Below are 17076 nucleotides of genomic sequence, written 5' to 3'. Positions count from 1 at the left end.
ATGTGTGTGTGGGAAAACTAAGCAATAAGAATAATGTCCGTAGCCTGATATATACAGAACCCCATTGTGTTCTGGAATAGAAATTTCCACTATTTGTGCAACATAATTTTCCACACAGCAACACTGTATAAGAGTATTATACCATTGTATAAGTAACAATTTTTTTGAGGAAAATTATTGGCTATAATTACTATGTGGCTAAATTATGCAATATCGCTTTGTATATGAATGCAGTTGTGTAAAAGTGGACTTACATTTGTGCTTAAACAAAAACTTTGCATTTCTCTGTATTAAGTTTAAGGTGGGCCGCGATAGCAAGTGTAGCTTTAAGACTTATTGTATTGTGTAGTATCATGTGACAGTGTGAATGAATCAGCCCTGAGCACAGGGAACCTTAGGGAGGAATTTTGACTAGTTGTAGATCTTGATGGAAGTATGTAACTGCTGCTGAAGCCCTGTAAATAAAGTTCACTGTTTCTTATGAGAAACCTGCTGGAAAATCAAGTCTATAACAGCTTCACTAATATTGGGCCCTAAAAATGTAGGTTAGAGTAGGTCAGTGGTTATAGTACCCAGCTAGCAACAGAAAGATTGTTGGTTCAAATCTAACTAAGTTGTGAAATTAGATTCAATAAATCTGGTAATTTATGGGCGAACAGCAGAAAAAAGTGATCATGAAAGCCCACACCAAGTGGATTGACCTGTAATGCCCCTTGGTGGGGCATTGTTGGGGCTGCCTTCCCTGCCTGCAGCCCCTTCTTTGAGCCCTGGAACCTCCAGCTCTGATGCTCTCCCCCCGCCCCCCCCCACCTTACCCTCAAACAACACTGGCTGCCGCAGGGAGGCCACCTCCATTAAGCTGGCGGCCTCCCCACACAGCAGGGTGTTGCCCTGCCACCGGCTAAATGCTGCAGGTTTTGTAAAATGGCTCTTTTAACAGGGCCTGTAAGTATGTAAATTGACATCTCGCTTGCTTGGAGCAGATTGTTGCTCTGCATTTGGTCCAGCAACTGGTAAAATATCATTGACAGGATTGCACAGGGAGCGATCGAGTTAATGGCATTCCAATGCATCTACTTCCCATCTCGTTCTAGGCCAGGGCCATCAAGCTCCTTTTACATGGCAGGCCTGATCCCTCATCCTGACACAGCGTGGGTCACATTTATCAAATGTAACTTGGACACACTGGGGTAATAATTGGCATGTGCTTTGCCTGTATATCAGGTGTAAAACAGGCAGAATGCATACTAATGCTTGGGCATAAGATCTGTAATCTGTGTTAATTGCATGACAGTCACTGTATTTGACCTTCACTGTTTGGCGCCTCTCTGGTGGTCATCTGAAAGTAGTGTTGGAACAACTTAAAAATGCAAAGAATGGCCCTGCACCTGTTTATGCCATGACTGGTTATTCCAGTTCTGCAGTGACCTAAATAATAGTCCTTTTAAAGGGCCTGCTGGAGGGCACTGAAGAAAAGGTAGGAAAGGAGAGTTCCAACTGGCTGCACAGAAGTAATGTGTGCCCTTGATGGCTCACTTTCCTGTATTCATCCCATTTCCATCCCAGGACTTTGCCACTCCTGGTGCATTGCAAGTTTGCTCCCTGATGCTGGGCGAGCTCCTGCTGGAGGGGAAACGGGTTCCCCCAGGATGGCCGGTCTCCCGCACGAGTTCCATCTTTAACTGTTCCTCATATTGATGATTAAAGCTCAGGCTGCAAGCTCTGAGATCCTGTATGGGGTGAGGGGAAGGAGGTGGCGGGCATCAGTTCTGGCATTGTTTATGGGGCCCGTTGTCCTGAGAGAAGAGCCTAGGACGCAGGGCTGTTGCTGCCCAGCATGTACAGCAGCAGTTAGAGCTTGCAATGTCAAACTGGGATAAGCAGCTGCCACAGGCCACTGTGGTAGATGGGACTTGACCCTGCCTGCCTACTGCCAGGCTATCTCTACCCCTCAATCACCTGACACTCTTGAGAGCCACTCATTTCTATTGGGCTGCTATGCTGCAGTGCATAATAGTGACATGAGGATCATTACATGCATACATGACTCCTACACAATTGCAACTCCCACCCTCTGCCAACACACAGCACAGCAAACTATAGATCAAATGAAATTATTTTGTTAGTTATACGCTTGATACCATTTGTCTAGGTGATCCCAATTCGTGATTTTTATTGAATGAGCTGACCTTAAGATGGAATGGTGTGTGAAATTGAGTGCAGAGTTACACTTGGATTGGGGAGGAGACAATTGATTAGGATTGCACTGATCCCTGCTGTACTTGTATGTATATGGATGTCAGATGAGGACAGAGATGGAGTCAACTGCAATACCCATGCGGCTGGATATATGGTTGATGTTCAGATTCCCTGACAGGTAGATTGCCTCTTGGGTGAGATACTGAAGATGTCCATGACATCCACAAAATCTCAAACCAGCAAGTTCCCAGCTTCAGGAGAGAAGGAATGAAATTTAACACTCGCTTGGGTAGCCCAGTCTAATATTCCCTTATTTTGGGAGTGAGGTTATAATAGTGTCAACTGTAGTTAGGAGCATGAGGAAACACTACCTCAATCTCGTTGCAAAATTCCTGTGATGCACATGTACCATAGTTATGTGTATTTTGAGTAGTAATCATTACTGTGTGACTGGCAGCTACAGACATCCAAGTGGTATATAAATGGTAACTGCAACATTCGGGGTACATTCAACCATTGTACTATATCGTAAACCTGCAAAAAACACTGGCCAGGATTTCCCGGGCGGGGCCCGCTCGCAGACGCGGGATGACGTCGGGCGGAACTCCTGACATCACCCCACCTCATTTCAATTTTCAGGTTGGCGGGGGCTCAGCCGAATCAGCTGTGTGCCCACCGAACTGTCGACGGCCAATTGAAGTCATTGACAAAGTAATTGAAGTAATTAGTGGACCTGCTCATCCAACCTTAAGGTTGGCGGGCAGGCCGGGAGCCCTGGCGGGCATTGGAAAAAGCATGAAACCTCATCCACGGGCGGGATGAGGCTTCATGCAGGTTTTTAAAAATTTAATAGAAGTGTAACTAAAAGTGATGGACATGTCCCAACTCATGTGACAGTGTCATATGAGGGAACATGTCAGGGAAATTTTTTTTAATGTGGAGCCAATCTCCCTGAGGCAGCACTTAGCCTCAGGAAGATGAGCGCACTGCACAAAAGAGCGCACTCTCGGCTCAGGGAATCCACCGCCCCCCCCCCATCGCCCGCCTGCACAGCGCTTCCTTGCAGACGTCATGCTGGGCCCACTCACGTAAAATGGCGGCGCACCTGCTCCTGAACTCCTACCCCCCCCCCCCCCCACTCCCGATTTTGGGGGGTAGGGGGGGTGGAATTCTGCCCAATGCATTCAAATGAAATTACTTCGTAGTTTTATTTTAGCTGAAGCATTAACTAGTCATGTTAAAATATTAAAATAATTTTGTACAGCAACATTAGTTGGTAAGATTATGCCATATTATTGTGGACATGACTCTGCTTACAGTGGAATGGAATTTTCCTTGGTGAAGACATTCAGGAGGCATTTTTGCTCTCATACTATTTCGTTCCAGGATTTGAATTGTTTCGATATTGGTATGCCTGGAAGACACAGGGCAGAAATTGATGAATTGTTGAAAATAGCAGGCCAGCAACTAGCAAAAATTGAAGACCATGTTGAATATTTAAGGCTTAATGGGAAGCCTTTTGATTCAACCCAACAAAGGTAAGGAAACTTACTTCCATTCAGGTGTAAGTTGAAACGTACTGAAGATCTGTTTTGATTCATAGGAATGGGAGTCTGCTATCTGGCTCTGTGGGTCTGTTCTGCCATTTGATTAGATCTTGGCTGATTTGTAAATTTCATTTACTTGTGTTGCCCCATACCTCTTAATTTTTACGTTAAAATGGCAGCCGCCATCAGGGATGTGTTCCCTGCGGCTCTGTGTGGTGGAGTGGGAAACCCCACCATTTGAAAATTCCTGCTGGTATTTTTGGCTTTTGATACACTGATGACTGAATGTTTTGAAGTTGAAATTAACTAATTTGGCACCTAGAATTCATAAGTGACTTTTTTATAATAACCTCTAACTATAGAAAAAACTAAGAATATTTCAAAATACAACAGGTCAGAATGCAGCTGTTTGATTTCACACAACCTTTGTGAGTAGCCCTGCACCATATTATGAAACAACACTTTGATGTTGAAAGAATGCCATACAACAGGAAAGAAAAAAAAATGTAATTTCCTAATTGTAGGAAGTATCATTGTCAACAAACTTCACTTCGTGAGGGAAATCTTATCTCAGAATCAGGTGATTTATTAGTATAAAAACTAAGAGAAATTAATTGTACCAGAAAGATTTCAACAAATCCTACTTTGTTTTTAGGCAAGAAAATAATTCCAAACTCCTTGTCCCTGCTCTTCTTACCATCCCTCTCTTACTCTTTTTCTCCCTCGCTTTCTCTATCCCTCTTTGTCCATTCCAAGCCCCACACTCCTCTCTCTTCCTGAATTGTTTTGGACTATTTTCTGATTGCAGTTTTATTAGTAATGATTTGGGTAGATAGAGAGAAAAATGTTGGGTTTTCAATCAATCATGAACATTTTATGTCTGTGCTCTTTAGCTTACAAAACGACAGTGATATAAAGTTAGGTTTTCCATTCATTAAACTATGAATGAGTGGAGAATGTATCCTTTAGGCCTGCATCTAATTGAGGAAGTAGGTTATCAAGATATCCCAAAAAAGTTTAAAAAATTACTGTTGATGGTTGTTGGCTACTGGACTAACATGGATCTGAATGGTAAAACTTGCAAATTCTGAAGGTTATTTCTTCATAAATGTCTTTACAGTTCTGCTCAGAGGAGAATAATGATTGTCAGCATCTTAATTTTGAGATAGTAAGGTTTGCTGCACAATATCAGGACAGTTTTATTGAGGCAAATTAAATGGGACACATTGCAGGAAAGATCACGGACAGCAACTTTTTTTTAAACAATTCTGTCAGACTCATTAGTCAGCATCCAATATGTACAATTGAATTGAGAGTAATGATCTTAATTCTGTTCCTTATTATGCTAACCACAGGACTGGGGCATCATCTTGTGAACAGGCTAAAATGGTTTGCTTCCATTCCTTACTGCTCAAAAGCTCTTCCCCTGTCCCTCTGACAAACCATTTAATATTGGGCACTCATTGTAGGAGAGATCCAATCTGTCGCACTCGTGCTTATGGCAACTTTTTTCTGTGGCCCCAAATTAAATGAGAACATTTTAACTCAAAATAGATCATCACCTGGCAAGCCTTTTATGTCGTATTTTCATTGCAAGTCCAGCTTTCCCTGACTGAGCTCACCATTAAATTTAGTTGGCAGGATAATAAAAAAAAAAATGTTGGATGACTGTGAAGTTACTGAAATTTTGTAAGCCCGATTTTAATTGCAAATCTGATTAATGATGGCAAGCCAACAATGTTAAGAGTTAACAGAAAACAAAGTGGTCCAGATAGTCACTTGTTTACTTTTACAGTGTTAGTTGCAAAATGGTCTGATTCTGCAGTGTCATAATATGGATTATATGCTGATGCCCTTTTTGGGTCAATTTTAAACCCTCCCTGCTCCCTCACCCAATGAGAGTGCATAACAGGGTGGTTAAGTTCAGGCTGAGTCCACTTACTGGCCTGAGGTTGCGCCGTTATTGTCTGGTGACATCGTGTCTTATCTTTGAAGTCGGCTTAGGTTCCTGCTTCAGGCAAATGAGGGCGTAGTTTAAACTTAAAAATCTCATCCCAAAGACAGAGTAGCCAGAGGATGGCAAGATGGGTGAGATTTTTTTTGCTGGAATCCTTAGGACAGGCTGTTGAGTAATCCTTGGGCCTCTATTGACATAGTCCTGTCAGGCAGTCTCTGCTATGGGCATGACATCCCAATTTTCCTTCCTTCTGCTCCACAATGTTTCATACCTTGACACCTAAAGATGAAATTTGATTCCATGAATTTGTTGGAATGAGAGTTAAATCCACATAATAACTCTGATGTGGATAACACACACCAAAATCAAAGCTGATGGTGCAAACCCAATATTATAGTTTATTGGTGCTCTATTCAGCTAGACCGATTCAGTATTCACTATCTTTGAAACTCTTCTGCAGTGTGCATCATCTTCGTGGTCAGATGCATGCCATTTCAAAGGTCATCACTGAACGATATGCTGAGCGAATAATTGAACGGAACCGGACATTAAGGCACCAGCCCATGCAAAAACCCAGAAATTCCTGGGATGAAGGGCTTTCAAGGTCGACTAATGAGCTGTTTGGCTGGTTAAACCAGCAGAAGGTAAGTCAAGTTGCACTTTTTTAAAGTGTTGAAGTATTTACAGAATAATGAAAAGAAGAACTGACATTTTTAAATTCAGATTTTTAATATTTCCTTTCTTCTAATGTTTTCAGTTTTCTATCCTTAAGTTGTGCCATTTACCCACTAAACCATTTTTGATTTTTTAAGTAAAGTACACCAGGGATAATGTTCATGAATAAGTTTTAACAGATATGATGATGCATATTAGGTGAAGTTGGTGTTTACATCAATTAGAGACTCATCCGTCGAAACTACAGGAGAATTCAACAGAAGCAAATTAGACATATTTTTCCAAAAGTGAATATAATGGAGAAAGTCTGATATGCCACCTACTATATAATGCGATAGGCAATATTCCTATTTCTGGCTCTATAGAAAGAGGCTTGAGGGGAAGTCACTGTACTGGTTAAAAGGAGAGGTGGCATTCTTCTGCCCTTAATCTCCACACAGTATGCACGTTAACTGACTCACTTATTTCTTTATAAGGTATCTCTCTTAGTGTTGTTTATTCCACTTCCTAAGTCCAAGGGTGGCGTTGTTTGAGTAACTAACAGCTTGAGGAAATCCTACATTGCCAAGCATTATCAGAATGAAATATCTGTAGAATCTCAATTATTAATCAAGTAGCACTCAGTACTTCATTGTACCTACATACAGCTTATGTCCTTGATTGACACAGAGGTGTCATTAATCGTGGCTGAAGCATGTATTTCGGGTCATGTTGCTGTGGCTAGGGAGGTCAGGTATCATGGGGGTTATTTGAAAACAAAAGAACTGCAGCTGTTTCCTGTGCAACACGCGTTGCCATGCATAAAGAAGTAGCAGACACCACTCAATCTACACCGTCAATCCAGCATTTTCAGATGAGGCCCTTATTGCCTCATGGGTCTTGCAACCTGGCGTTGTAGAATTCCGCACTGAAAATGATTGAGTTCTCTTCGTTCTCCCTCGTGTGCTCTCCTGTTTCCCCCCGCCCCCACCAACCTATGATAATTTAGGTATATGGATGAAAAGAAATGGATGCCTGAGGACGGTTTTTGCCAACTGCTTTGCCAACTGCACTGCTGATTGTTGAATATGACCTGAGGCCACCTGGAAACACTCAGTTGCATAAAAATTTAGAGTAGTTGTCACCTTCATAGCTATCCCAATGGGCAGACGCTGCAGACCATGTGCCAACAGCTGGTAAATCTCACTTTCTGCACTGGGGGTAATGGAAACCTTATTACACAATACCGATAGGAAAAACCTAGATATGAGTCCTTTTGGTTGGCTGACTGTCTACCATTGGTACTGTAAAGAACATATATTTTTATTTCTGTTGGACTGTGGATTAAAATTGCAATGGCTGCAGTTTGAAGGACATGTTGTCAAGTGGATATAATAAGGTCTATAATGTTATTGGAAATTATTTTAAAATACGGTTTAGTGGTATCTGTGTCTTTGTGTGTGTGTGTGTCTTAACTGGGTTAAAGCCAGCTGGTCTAGAGGCTTTGATGTATAGCAGGTTTGAAATGTTAATTAGATAAACATAGAGAAATAGAAGGTGAGGTGTAAATGGGGAAATTTACATTTTTAAATAGACCATCCAAAGGAGCGAGTGAAATATTACACCTAACCAGGTGAAGCTCAAAAACAATGTGTTTATTTTTTGTAAAGCTTACTAATAAAGTGTGTATTATGAAAGGGCTTTATTGTTAGAATATTAAAGTTTATAAAAAACCTAATGACAATGAGAATTTACATTCAAAGAGGAAAACATGTATAAAGGAAGCGGCTATTGGAAAAAGGAGGAGGAATTCTAAGGTCTAAAGCCTCCAGCCTGTAAGCCACAATTCTGTCTGCAAGGACCCAGAGCTGAAAGAAACTCATTTTGAATGTGACTGTCCAGGGTGTGCTTTGCCAGGGATTTGTTTAAATCTATGTTTTACTGTTGCCTTACTGGGGGTTTACCTGAGAGTCAAATTAATTAAGGGATTTTTGTAGTTATTATAGTAGTAATTTTGTAGACACATATCCTGTACTAATAAATGCTTAATTTAGTTTTATAAAAAAAAGCCTCTAGGTGGTCTTATTACTATTGAATTCAAAGCCTGCATCTCGAAACATACAAATTGCAAAAATGGGTAATGACCCTTGTTTCATGTTTTCCTCTGGGATTTGAATAGCTCAGCCTTTACCATCAGCTGTGTCATAATAATGTCCGCTGGAACAGTGTGAGAGACATATATAATGTTGCTGTCCTGGAACAGAGTATACCATGAACGACAGGATGGTGCTGAGGAGGAATCTGGTCTAATGGGGAACTACCTGGCAACAATGTTTTAATTGTCTCCTGACCAGGTGACCAGGGTTTGTGTGAGAGCAGTGCAGCAGAATAGCTCCTAGCCTGAAAGGAAAAATATCTATAATCTCCCTCTCCTGTGTTTGTAAGATTCTAGTAATCCTACAATAATAACTAGCTGGCTCTTTCTCCCCGTATCGCTATAACCTGCTCTCTCTCTGAAACCCCCTGTCAAGAGGCAAAGGGGAATTAGTCAGATGATGTTGAAAGGCAAGTGCTCAACCAGTGAACTAAAGACTTAAAGTGCTGGAAGACCATCTCGTGTCATCAACTGAAAGCAACATGGGAGACATCAATCAAAATCAGCCCACCAAATCCTGTACTCCGGAATTGGTGCTATTGAACTGTTTTATCCCTCCCTTAAAATCCATGTTTTTGTGTCTTGTATGTGTGTGTGTGTGTGTAGGGATTTAAGAAGGGGTAGAGTTTAGGTTATAGAGTTAGAAATTAGCAGTTCATATTTCTTTCTTTTACCACTGGCTAACGACAGTTTGTTCAATAAACAGTTATTAACTTATTAAGTTTACAAACCAGGTGCTCGTTTTCTGTAAACCTAAGTTAAACAATTAGTTGGGCTGATCAAACTCTTTTCACATTAGTCACGGCTCGGGGAGCAGGGGGGCTTGATATTGCAGCACACTATCCCCAGTGATTTGTGACAAAGTTTGGGGGCCGGGATATTTTGGAACAAAAGTCAATGATTATTTGGGTATAGATTTAGTAAGTAGTAAAAGCGAAAAGGAAACACTAGGTTTGTACTGTCAAAAATAAGATGACACTGGAAACTCCTAAAGCTTTCCTGCAAGTGGAAGAGATGCCCCTGACGATTTTGCAAAGGATCCCAAAAGCCAGGTTAATCGAATTGGCGAGTAAATTAAGAGTAGGATTGCCTGCCAAAGCTAGGAAGGCAGAGATAATCGAAGAGATGGCACAGCAGTTGAAATTGGAAGGAATACCCGAGAGACCGAGTTCGCCAAGGGGTGGTTCATTAGAATGGGCACAAATTGAATTGCAAATAAAAAAAATTGGAACTAGAGGCAGAAAAGGAAAGAGAAGGAGCATTTCAAAAGGGACAGGCAGAGTGCCGGGGAGAGAGAGAAAACAAGAAAGGGAATTAGAAATGTGAAAACTTGATCTGCGGAGGGAAAAGTTAGCAATGGAAGTGAGAATGAAGGAAAGGGGCAGAGAGTAGCAGCTTAAAAACCTGGATTTTAAAAAGGAGACATCAGTTGCTGAGGAAAGTTCTGATTTTGAGAAAACCTTTAACTTAAAATCCAGTTGGGGGATGTTTAAATTTGTACAAACTCTTCCAAAATTTGAGGAAAGGGATGTTGAAGCATTCTTTATTTCATTTGAGAAGATAACTAAACAAATGAACTGGCCAAAGGAAAACTGGACATCGTCCATGCAGAGCAAATTGACAGGTAGAGCACAGGAAATTTATGCTTCACTGTCAGAGGAGGTTTCTAGGGATTATGATGTGGTGAACAAGGCCATTTTGAGTGCATATGAGTTGGCCCTGGAAGCACACAAACAAAAGTTTCGGAATTTAAGGAAACAGCCTGGGCAAATTTACATTGAATTTGAAAGGTTTAAGCAAAGTAGTTTTGACAGGTGGATTCGAGCATTAGGAGTTGAAACTACCTATGAAGTTCCCAGCGAGAACATTCTCTTGGAAAAATTTAAAAACTCCCTACCTGCTGTAATAAGAACCCATATTGAAGACCAAAGGGTTGCAACTGCCAGACAGGCAGCAATAATGGCTGACGATTGAGCTGATCCATAAAACAAAACCTTTTTTCCATCACCCCCATAAATTTGAAAAGGATAGAAAGTGGGAGAGTAAAGGGAAAGCAAGTAGCCAGAGTAAAGAATGAATAGCTTGAGATCTCCTCCCCAGATCAGGAAGGGAGGTACTGAGGGTGGAGGTGAAACTCAAAACCTAAGTATTTCCATTGTAATAAAGTGGGACACATTCGTTCAGAATGCTGGAAGTTGCGAGGGAAACCCATGGGACTTATTGGAGTTCACAAGAGTGAGTCTGAAAAGGGAACTCAAAAAGAAAATGCCATAGATCAAATTGTAGCTTTAACTACAGATAAGGGTCTAGAGATAAACACTGTTGTGAATGCAGGTGAAGTGAATAAGATAGATGAGAGACATAAAGGTTTATAGTCTAAAGGAAAGATAACCCCCTTTTCAACAAATGATGCAGCTAAACCCATAACTATATTAAGGGACACAGGAGCCAATCGAATTCTTTTGCTGGAGAAGGATCTAGTTTTCCCTCCAGAGTTCAATGAAAGCTAAAGCATTGGTAAATGGGATAAGTGGAGAGCATATCCTGGTTCCATTGTACAAAGTGCAATTGGAGTGTGATTTGTTGTCTGGATGGGTGGTTGTAGGAGTGTTTAAGAATTTCCCCGTGGATGGAATTGATTTACTCCTGGGGAGTGATTTGGCAGGAGTGAAGGTTATAGCTTCATCCATAATTACGGAAAGTCCGAGAGAGGCTAAAGAGACAGAGCAGTTACAAGAACAAGTTTCTGGTATTTTTCCATCGTGTGTGGTGACCAGAGCAATGGCTAAACAAAGTCCATCGCCAGAGGTCAAAGTAATACCATGAGCAGATGTTAGAGTAGTCGAAACTTTCTTTAAGGATGAGGATAATTCAAAGGACGTGTTTGGCTTGTCTTCATTAATTGAGGCTCAGAAAGCAGATCCAGCGTTAAACAAGTTAGCATAGTCAGCTCACACTGAAGCTGAGGTGGAAGGAGTTCCAGAGTGCTAACACTTTAAAAATGGAGTTCTGATGAGGAAGTGGAGACCTGCAGATGAGGAATGGACATTTGTTCATCAGATAGTGGTACCGCCCAAATATCATAAGGAGATATTGCAAGTAGCACATGAAATTCCTCTGACAGGACATGTAGGAATATGGTAAACCCATTCATCGATAAACAGGCATTTTATCTGGCTAAAACTTCATAAGGACGTAGCGCAATTTTGTAAAACGTGTCATACGTATCAGGTAATAGGTAAACCTCAACATGTAATCAAACCAGCACCTTTAATACCCATACCAGTTTTTGAAGAACCATTCAGTCGGGCATTAGTAGATTGTGTAGGACCATTACCCAAAATGAAAGCCGGACATCAGTATATCCTTACAATCATGGATATGACAACCCTGTTTCCAGAAGTTATTTCTTTAAGGACAATTACAACTAAGGCGCGATAGTGGAAAAGTTAACTCAGTTTTTCACTCATTATGGCTTACTACTTGAAATACATTCTGATCAAGGTTCTAACTTCATGTCTAAAATTTTCGAGGACATAATCAGCAGTTTGGGTATCAAACAACTAAAGTCTACCCGCCTATCACCCACTGACACAGGAAGCTTAAGAGAGATACCATCAGACTCTCAAGACCTATTGCCATGAATACCCAAAGGATTGGGACAAAAGATTACATTTCTTTACTATTTGCTACCAGAGATTCTCCAAATGAATCTACTGGATTCAATTGATTGAGCCCAGCTGAAGCAGCTGGAGTTCACCGGTTGTGCTGATTCCTAAGGTGGATGGATCAACTAGATTTTGTATAGACCTCAGAGAGCGGGTGAGTGTTGACTTAATTTAAAACAGAGCGGGGAGACTTAATTTAGAAAGAGTGTGGAGTGCAGCTGATTGGTGAGTTGGATTGGTGAGTATTTCTAGTCTTTAGATTAAAATTAAGGTCTATAGTTAGTGCTTAGATCTCACAAAGCAAAAGGATATGGTGGCGTTGCAGGGCAGCTACTTAAGTAATGATACCCAGAGTGTGAAAGGAAGGGACAGAGTGTACAAACATAAAAAAACAACAGCAAATAGGGTCAAAGGAGGAAAAAATGGTAAAATGGCAAAATTAATGGCTCTTTACTTAAATGCACATTCGGAACAAAATAGAGGTTAATGGGTATGACCTTATAGCCATTACGGAGACATGGTTACAAGGAGATCAAAGCTGGGAACTAAATATTCAGAGATATAACTTTTCAAAAGGACAGGCAGGAAGGAAAGGGTGGTGGGGTAGCTTTGTTAGTACGAGGTGGAATAAGTATAATAGCAAGAAATGATCTTGGATTGGAAGATGTGGAATCCATATGGGTGGAGGTAAGAAATGACAAAGGGAAGAAGACACTGGTGGAAGTAGTCTATAGGCGTGCTAACAGTAGCTATGCTGTCGAACAGAGATTAAATCAGGAAATAATGAGGGCATGTAAAAAAAGGCAGTATATTAATCACGGGTGACTTTAATCTCCATGTAGATTGGGAAAATCAAATTGGCAGAGGTAGTCACAAGCAAGAATTCATGGAGTGTATTCGGGATAGTTTCCTAGAACAATATGTTGTGGATCCAACCAAGGATCAGGCTATTTTGGATCTGGTAACGTGTAACAAAGCAGGTTTAATAAATTATCTCAGAGTAAAAGATCTCCTAGGAAACAATGACTATAACATGGTGGATTTAGCATTCAGTTTGAAAGTGAGAAACTTATTCAGAAACAACTGTGCTAAATTTAAATATGGGTAATTACAAAGGAATGAGGGCAGAGTTGGTTAGAATGGACTGGGAAAGTTGTTTCGTAGAAAAGACGGTTGATGAACAATGGCAGACATTTAAGGAAATAGTTCATGACTCAAAACAAAGATATCCCAGTGAGGAAGAAGGATTGTAAGAGGGGGATAAACCAACCATGGTTAACCAAGGAAGTTAAGGATAGTACCAAAGTGAAAGAAAAAACATACAATGTGGCAAAGGCTAGTGGTAAGCCAGAGGCTTGGGAAAGTTTTAAAAACCAACAAAAGATGACCAAAAAGATGATAAAGAGGGAGAAAATAAACTTTGAGGGTAAACTAGCAAGTAATGTAAAAACGGACAGTAAGAACTTCTTTCAATATATAAAAAGGAAGAGACAGGCCTAGGTCAACGTAGGCCCCTTAGAGAATGAGGCTGGGGAAATAATGGGGAACCAGGAAATGGCAGAGAAGTTGAATAAATAATTTGCATCAGTCTTCATGGTAGAAGACACTAATAACATACTAAAAGTACTAAATAATCGGGCAAAAGAGAGGGAAGAAATAAATACAATAACTATCACTGGAGAAAAAGTACTCGGGAAACTAATGGGGCTAAAGGCCATTAAGTCACCTGGACCTGATGGGTTGGATCCTAGGATATTAAAGGAAGTAGCTGCAGAGATAGTGGATGTACTGGTAGTAATCTTCCAAGAGTCCTTACATTCTGGAAAAGTTCCAGGAGTTTGGAAAACTGCCAATGTAACACCCTTTTTCAAAAAGGGAGGGAGACAAAAAATGGGTAAATATGGGTCAGTTGGCTTAACATCTGTCATTGGGAAAATGTTGGAGTCTATTATAAAGGATGTAACAGAGCATTTACAATTGCATAATCTAATCAAGCAGATTCAGCATGGCTTCATGAAGGGGAAATCATGCCTGACAAATTTATTAGAATTCTTTGAGGAGGTAACAAGCAGGATAAATAAAGGGGAACCAGTAGATGTAATATATTTGGGTTTCCAAAAGGCGTTCAATAAGGTATCACACACAAGGCTACTTAATAAGATAAGAGCCCATGGTGTTGGGGGAGTATATTTGCATGGATAGAGGACTGGCTAACTAATAGAAGACAGTTGAGATACGGGGGGCATTTTCAGGATGGCAACCTATAGCTAGTGGAGTGCCACAGGGATCAATCCTGGGGCCGCAATTATTTACAATATATATTAATGACTTGGATGAGGGAAATGAATGTACTATCACCAAGTTTGCAGATGACACAAAAATAGGTGGGAAGGTGAGGATGACACAAAGAGTTTACAGAAGGATATAGACAGGTTAAGTGAATGGGCAAAAACGTGGCAGATGGAATATAATGTGGGAAAGTGTGAGGTTATGCACTTTGGCAAGAATAATAAAGAAGCTGAATATTATTTAAATTGCGAAAAACTGAAGAAAGCTGCAACACACAGGGATTTGAGGGTCCTCGTGCATGAATCCTAAAAAGCTAGCATACGAGTTCAGCAGGTAATAAGTAAAGCAAATGGAATGTTTGCCTTTATTTCAAAGGGAATGGAGTATAAAAATAGGGAAGTCTTGCTAAAACTATACAAGGCACTAGTTAGACCAAACCTAGAATATCGTGAACGGTTTTGGTCTCCTTATCTAAGGAAGGAATACTGGCATTGGAGGCAGTCCAGAGAAGGTTCACTAGGTTGATCCCGGGGATGGAGGGATTTTCTAATGAGGAGAGGTTGAGTAGGTTGGGTCTGTACTCATTGGAGTTTAGAATGAGAGGCAACCTTATTGAAACATAAGATTCTTTGGAGGCCTGACGGGATAGATACTGAGAGGTTGTTTCACCTTGTGGGAGAATCCAGGACCAGAGGGCATAACCTCAGAGTAAGGGGCACCCATTTAAAGCAGAGAGGAGGAATTTCTTCTCTCTATGGGTAGTTAATCTGTGTAATTCTTTATCGCAGAGGGCTGTAGAGGCTGGGTTATTAAGTATATTCAAGGTGGAGATTAACAGATTTTTACTTAGTAAGGGAATCAAGAGTTATGGGGAAAAGGCAGGAAAGTGGAGTTGAGGATTTGATTGAATAGTGGAGCAGACTCGATGGGCTGAATTGCTACTTATGCTCCTAAATCTTATGGTCTTAGTGCAAAGTGAATGCAGTAATGAGGACAGATTCGTACCCAATTCCTTGGTTAGAAGATTGCATTCACAGGGTTGGCAGTGCCTTATTTCTTTCCAAAATTGATCAATTGAAGGGCTACTGGCAAGTGCCAATAACATCAAGGGCTAAAGAAACTTTGGATTGTATCAATGTCGACTCATGCCATTTTAGTTTAATAACGCCCCAATTACATTCCAGAGACTTATGAATCAAGTTGTAGCTGAAGTACATAACTGTGTGGTTTATTTAGACAATGTCATAATATATAGTAACACATGGGAAGAACATGTAAGGCAATTAGAGGACCTGTGTAAGCAATTGCAATTGGCTGGCTTCATCATAAATCTGGCCAAACGCGAATTTGAAAAAGCAAAGGTAACTTACCTAGGTCACATTGTAGGACGACGGCAAGTGTTGCCAAGACGAGCAAAAGTGAACGCTCGAATGGAATTCCCCAATCTTAAAACTAAACAAGAAATCATGAGGTTTTTGGGAATGTGTGTGTTTGATAAAAAGTTTGTGCTTAACTTTAGCTCAATAGCTGAACCTCTCACCAATTTGTTGAGAAAACAGGCAAAAGTGGTATAGTTAGCAGAATGCTGACCACCCTTTTAAAAAGCTGAAGGCAATCTTAATAAATGAACCAGTGTTGGCGGCACCTGACTTTACCAAACCTTTTAAAATGGCAATTGATGCTAGCGACTTGGGGGTAGGTGCTGTCAAGATAAATTAGGGATAGAGAAGCGGGTGGGGTACTTTTCCAAGAAACTAAATCAATACCAGATGAAGCATTCTACAGTTGAAAAAGAAACTCTAGCATTGTTGTTGTCTCTTCAACACGTTGAAGTTTATGTCCGACACGATAACAAAGAAGCACTAATCTATACTGACCATAATCCGCTGGGGTTCATTGAAAAGTTTAAAACTCAAAATGCGAGATTGTTTAGATGGAGTCTATTGTTTCAAGCATTCAATGTTAAGATTGTTCACATTGCTGGCAAAGATAATGTGATCGCAGATGCATTGTCCTGGGTGTAAAATACTGAAATAAGTTAAAGGGGTAAGAAATGCTGACTATTGTAAAATGGGGAGGAAGGATGAATGGAAGTAAGTCTTGTGTTTTATTGAGCATGTGTCACTTACCTTGTGATGAAACGCATTTTTGAAATGGCGTTTCATCTCTTTTAAGGGTGGAGGCATGTAAAGAACATATCTTTTTATTTCTGTTGGACTGTGGATTAAAATTACAATGGCTGCAGTTTGAAGGACATGCCCACTGGAACAGGATGAGAGATATATACAATGTTGCTGTCCTGGAATAGTGTGCCATGAAAGACAGGATAGTGCCGAGGAGGAGCCTGGTCTAATGGGGAGTTGCTTGGTAGCACCATTTTAATTGGCTCCTGATCAGGTGACCAGGGTTTGTGTGAGAGCAGTGCAGCCGAATGGCTCCTAGCCCTAAAGGAAAAAGACTTAAAACCCCTCTTTCCTATATGTGTAAGATTCCAGTAATCCTACAATAATAGCTAGCTGATTTTTTCTCCTCATAACTCTATAACCTCTCTCTGAAAACCCCTCTCAAGAGGCAAAGGGGGAAAATCACTGTTAGAGACATTGAAAG

At 40.7% G+C, this 17076-nt stretch overlaps 1 protein-coding gene across 2 annotated transcripts in view; it reads left to right on the top strand.

The window, feature by feature from the left end:
- Positions 1-17076, top strand: part of LOC144679508 (desmoplakin-like) — an 84946-nt gene that overhangs the window by 7224 nt on the left and 60646 nt on the right. For both annotated transcript variants that reach the window (XM_078539949.1, XM_078539948.1), the window contains exons 3-4: positions 3586-3737; positions 6164-6347. In XM_078539949.1, the coding sequence (XP_078396075.1) occupies positions 3586-3737; positions 6164-6347 (336 nt within the window). The remainder of the gene's footprint in view (positions 1-3585; positions 3738-6163; positions 6348-17076) is intronic.

Source organism: Cetorhinus maximus, chromosome 4 (genome assembly GCF_964194155.1).
Source record: "Cetorhinus maximus chromosome 4, sCetMax3.hap1.1, whole genome shotgun sequence".
Taxonomy (NCBI): Eukaryota; Metazoa; Chordata; class Chondrichthyes; order Lamniformes; family Cetorhinidae; genus Cetorhinus; species Cetorhinus maximus.
This window is presented reverse-complemented; position numbering and strand designations above follow the sequence as displayed.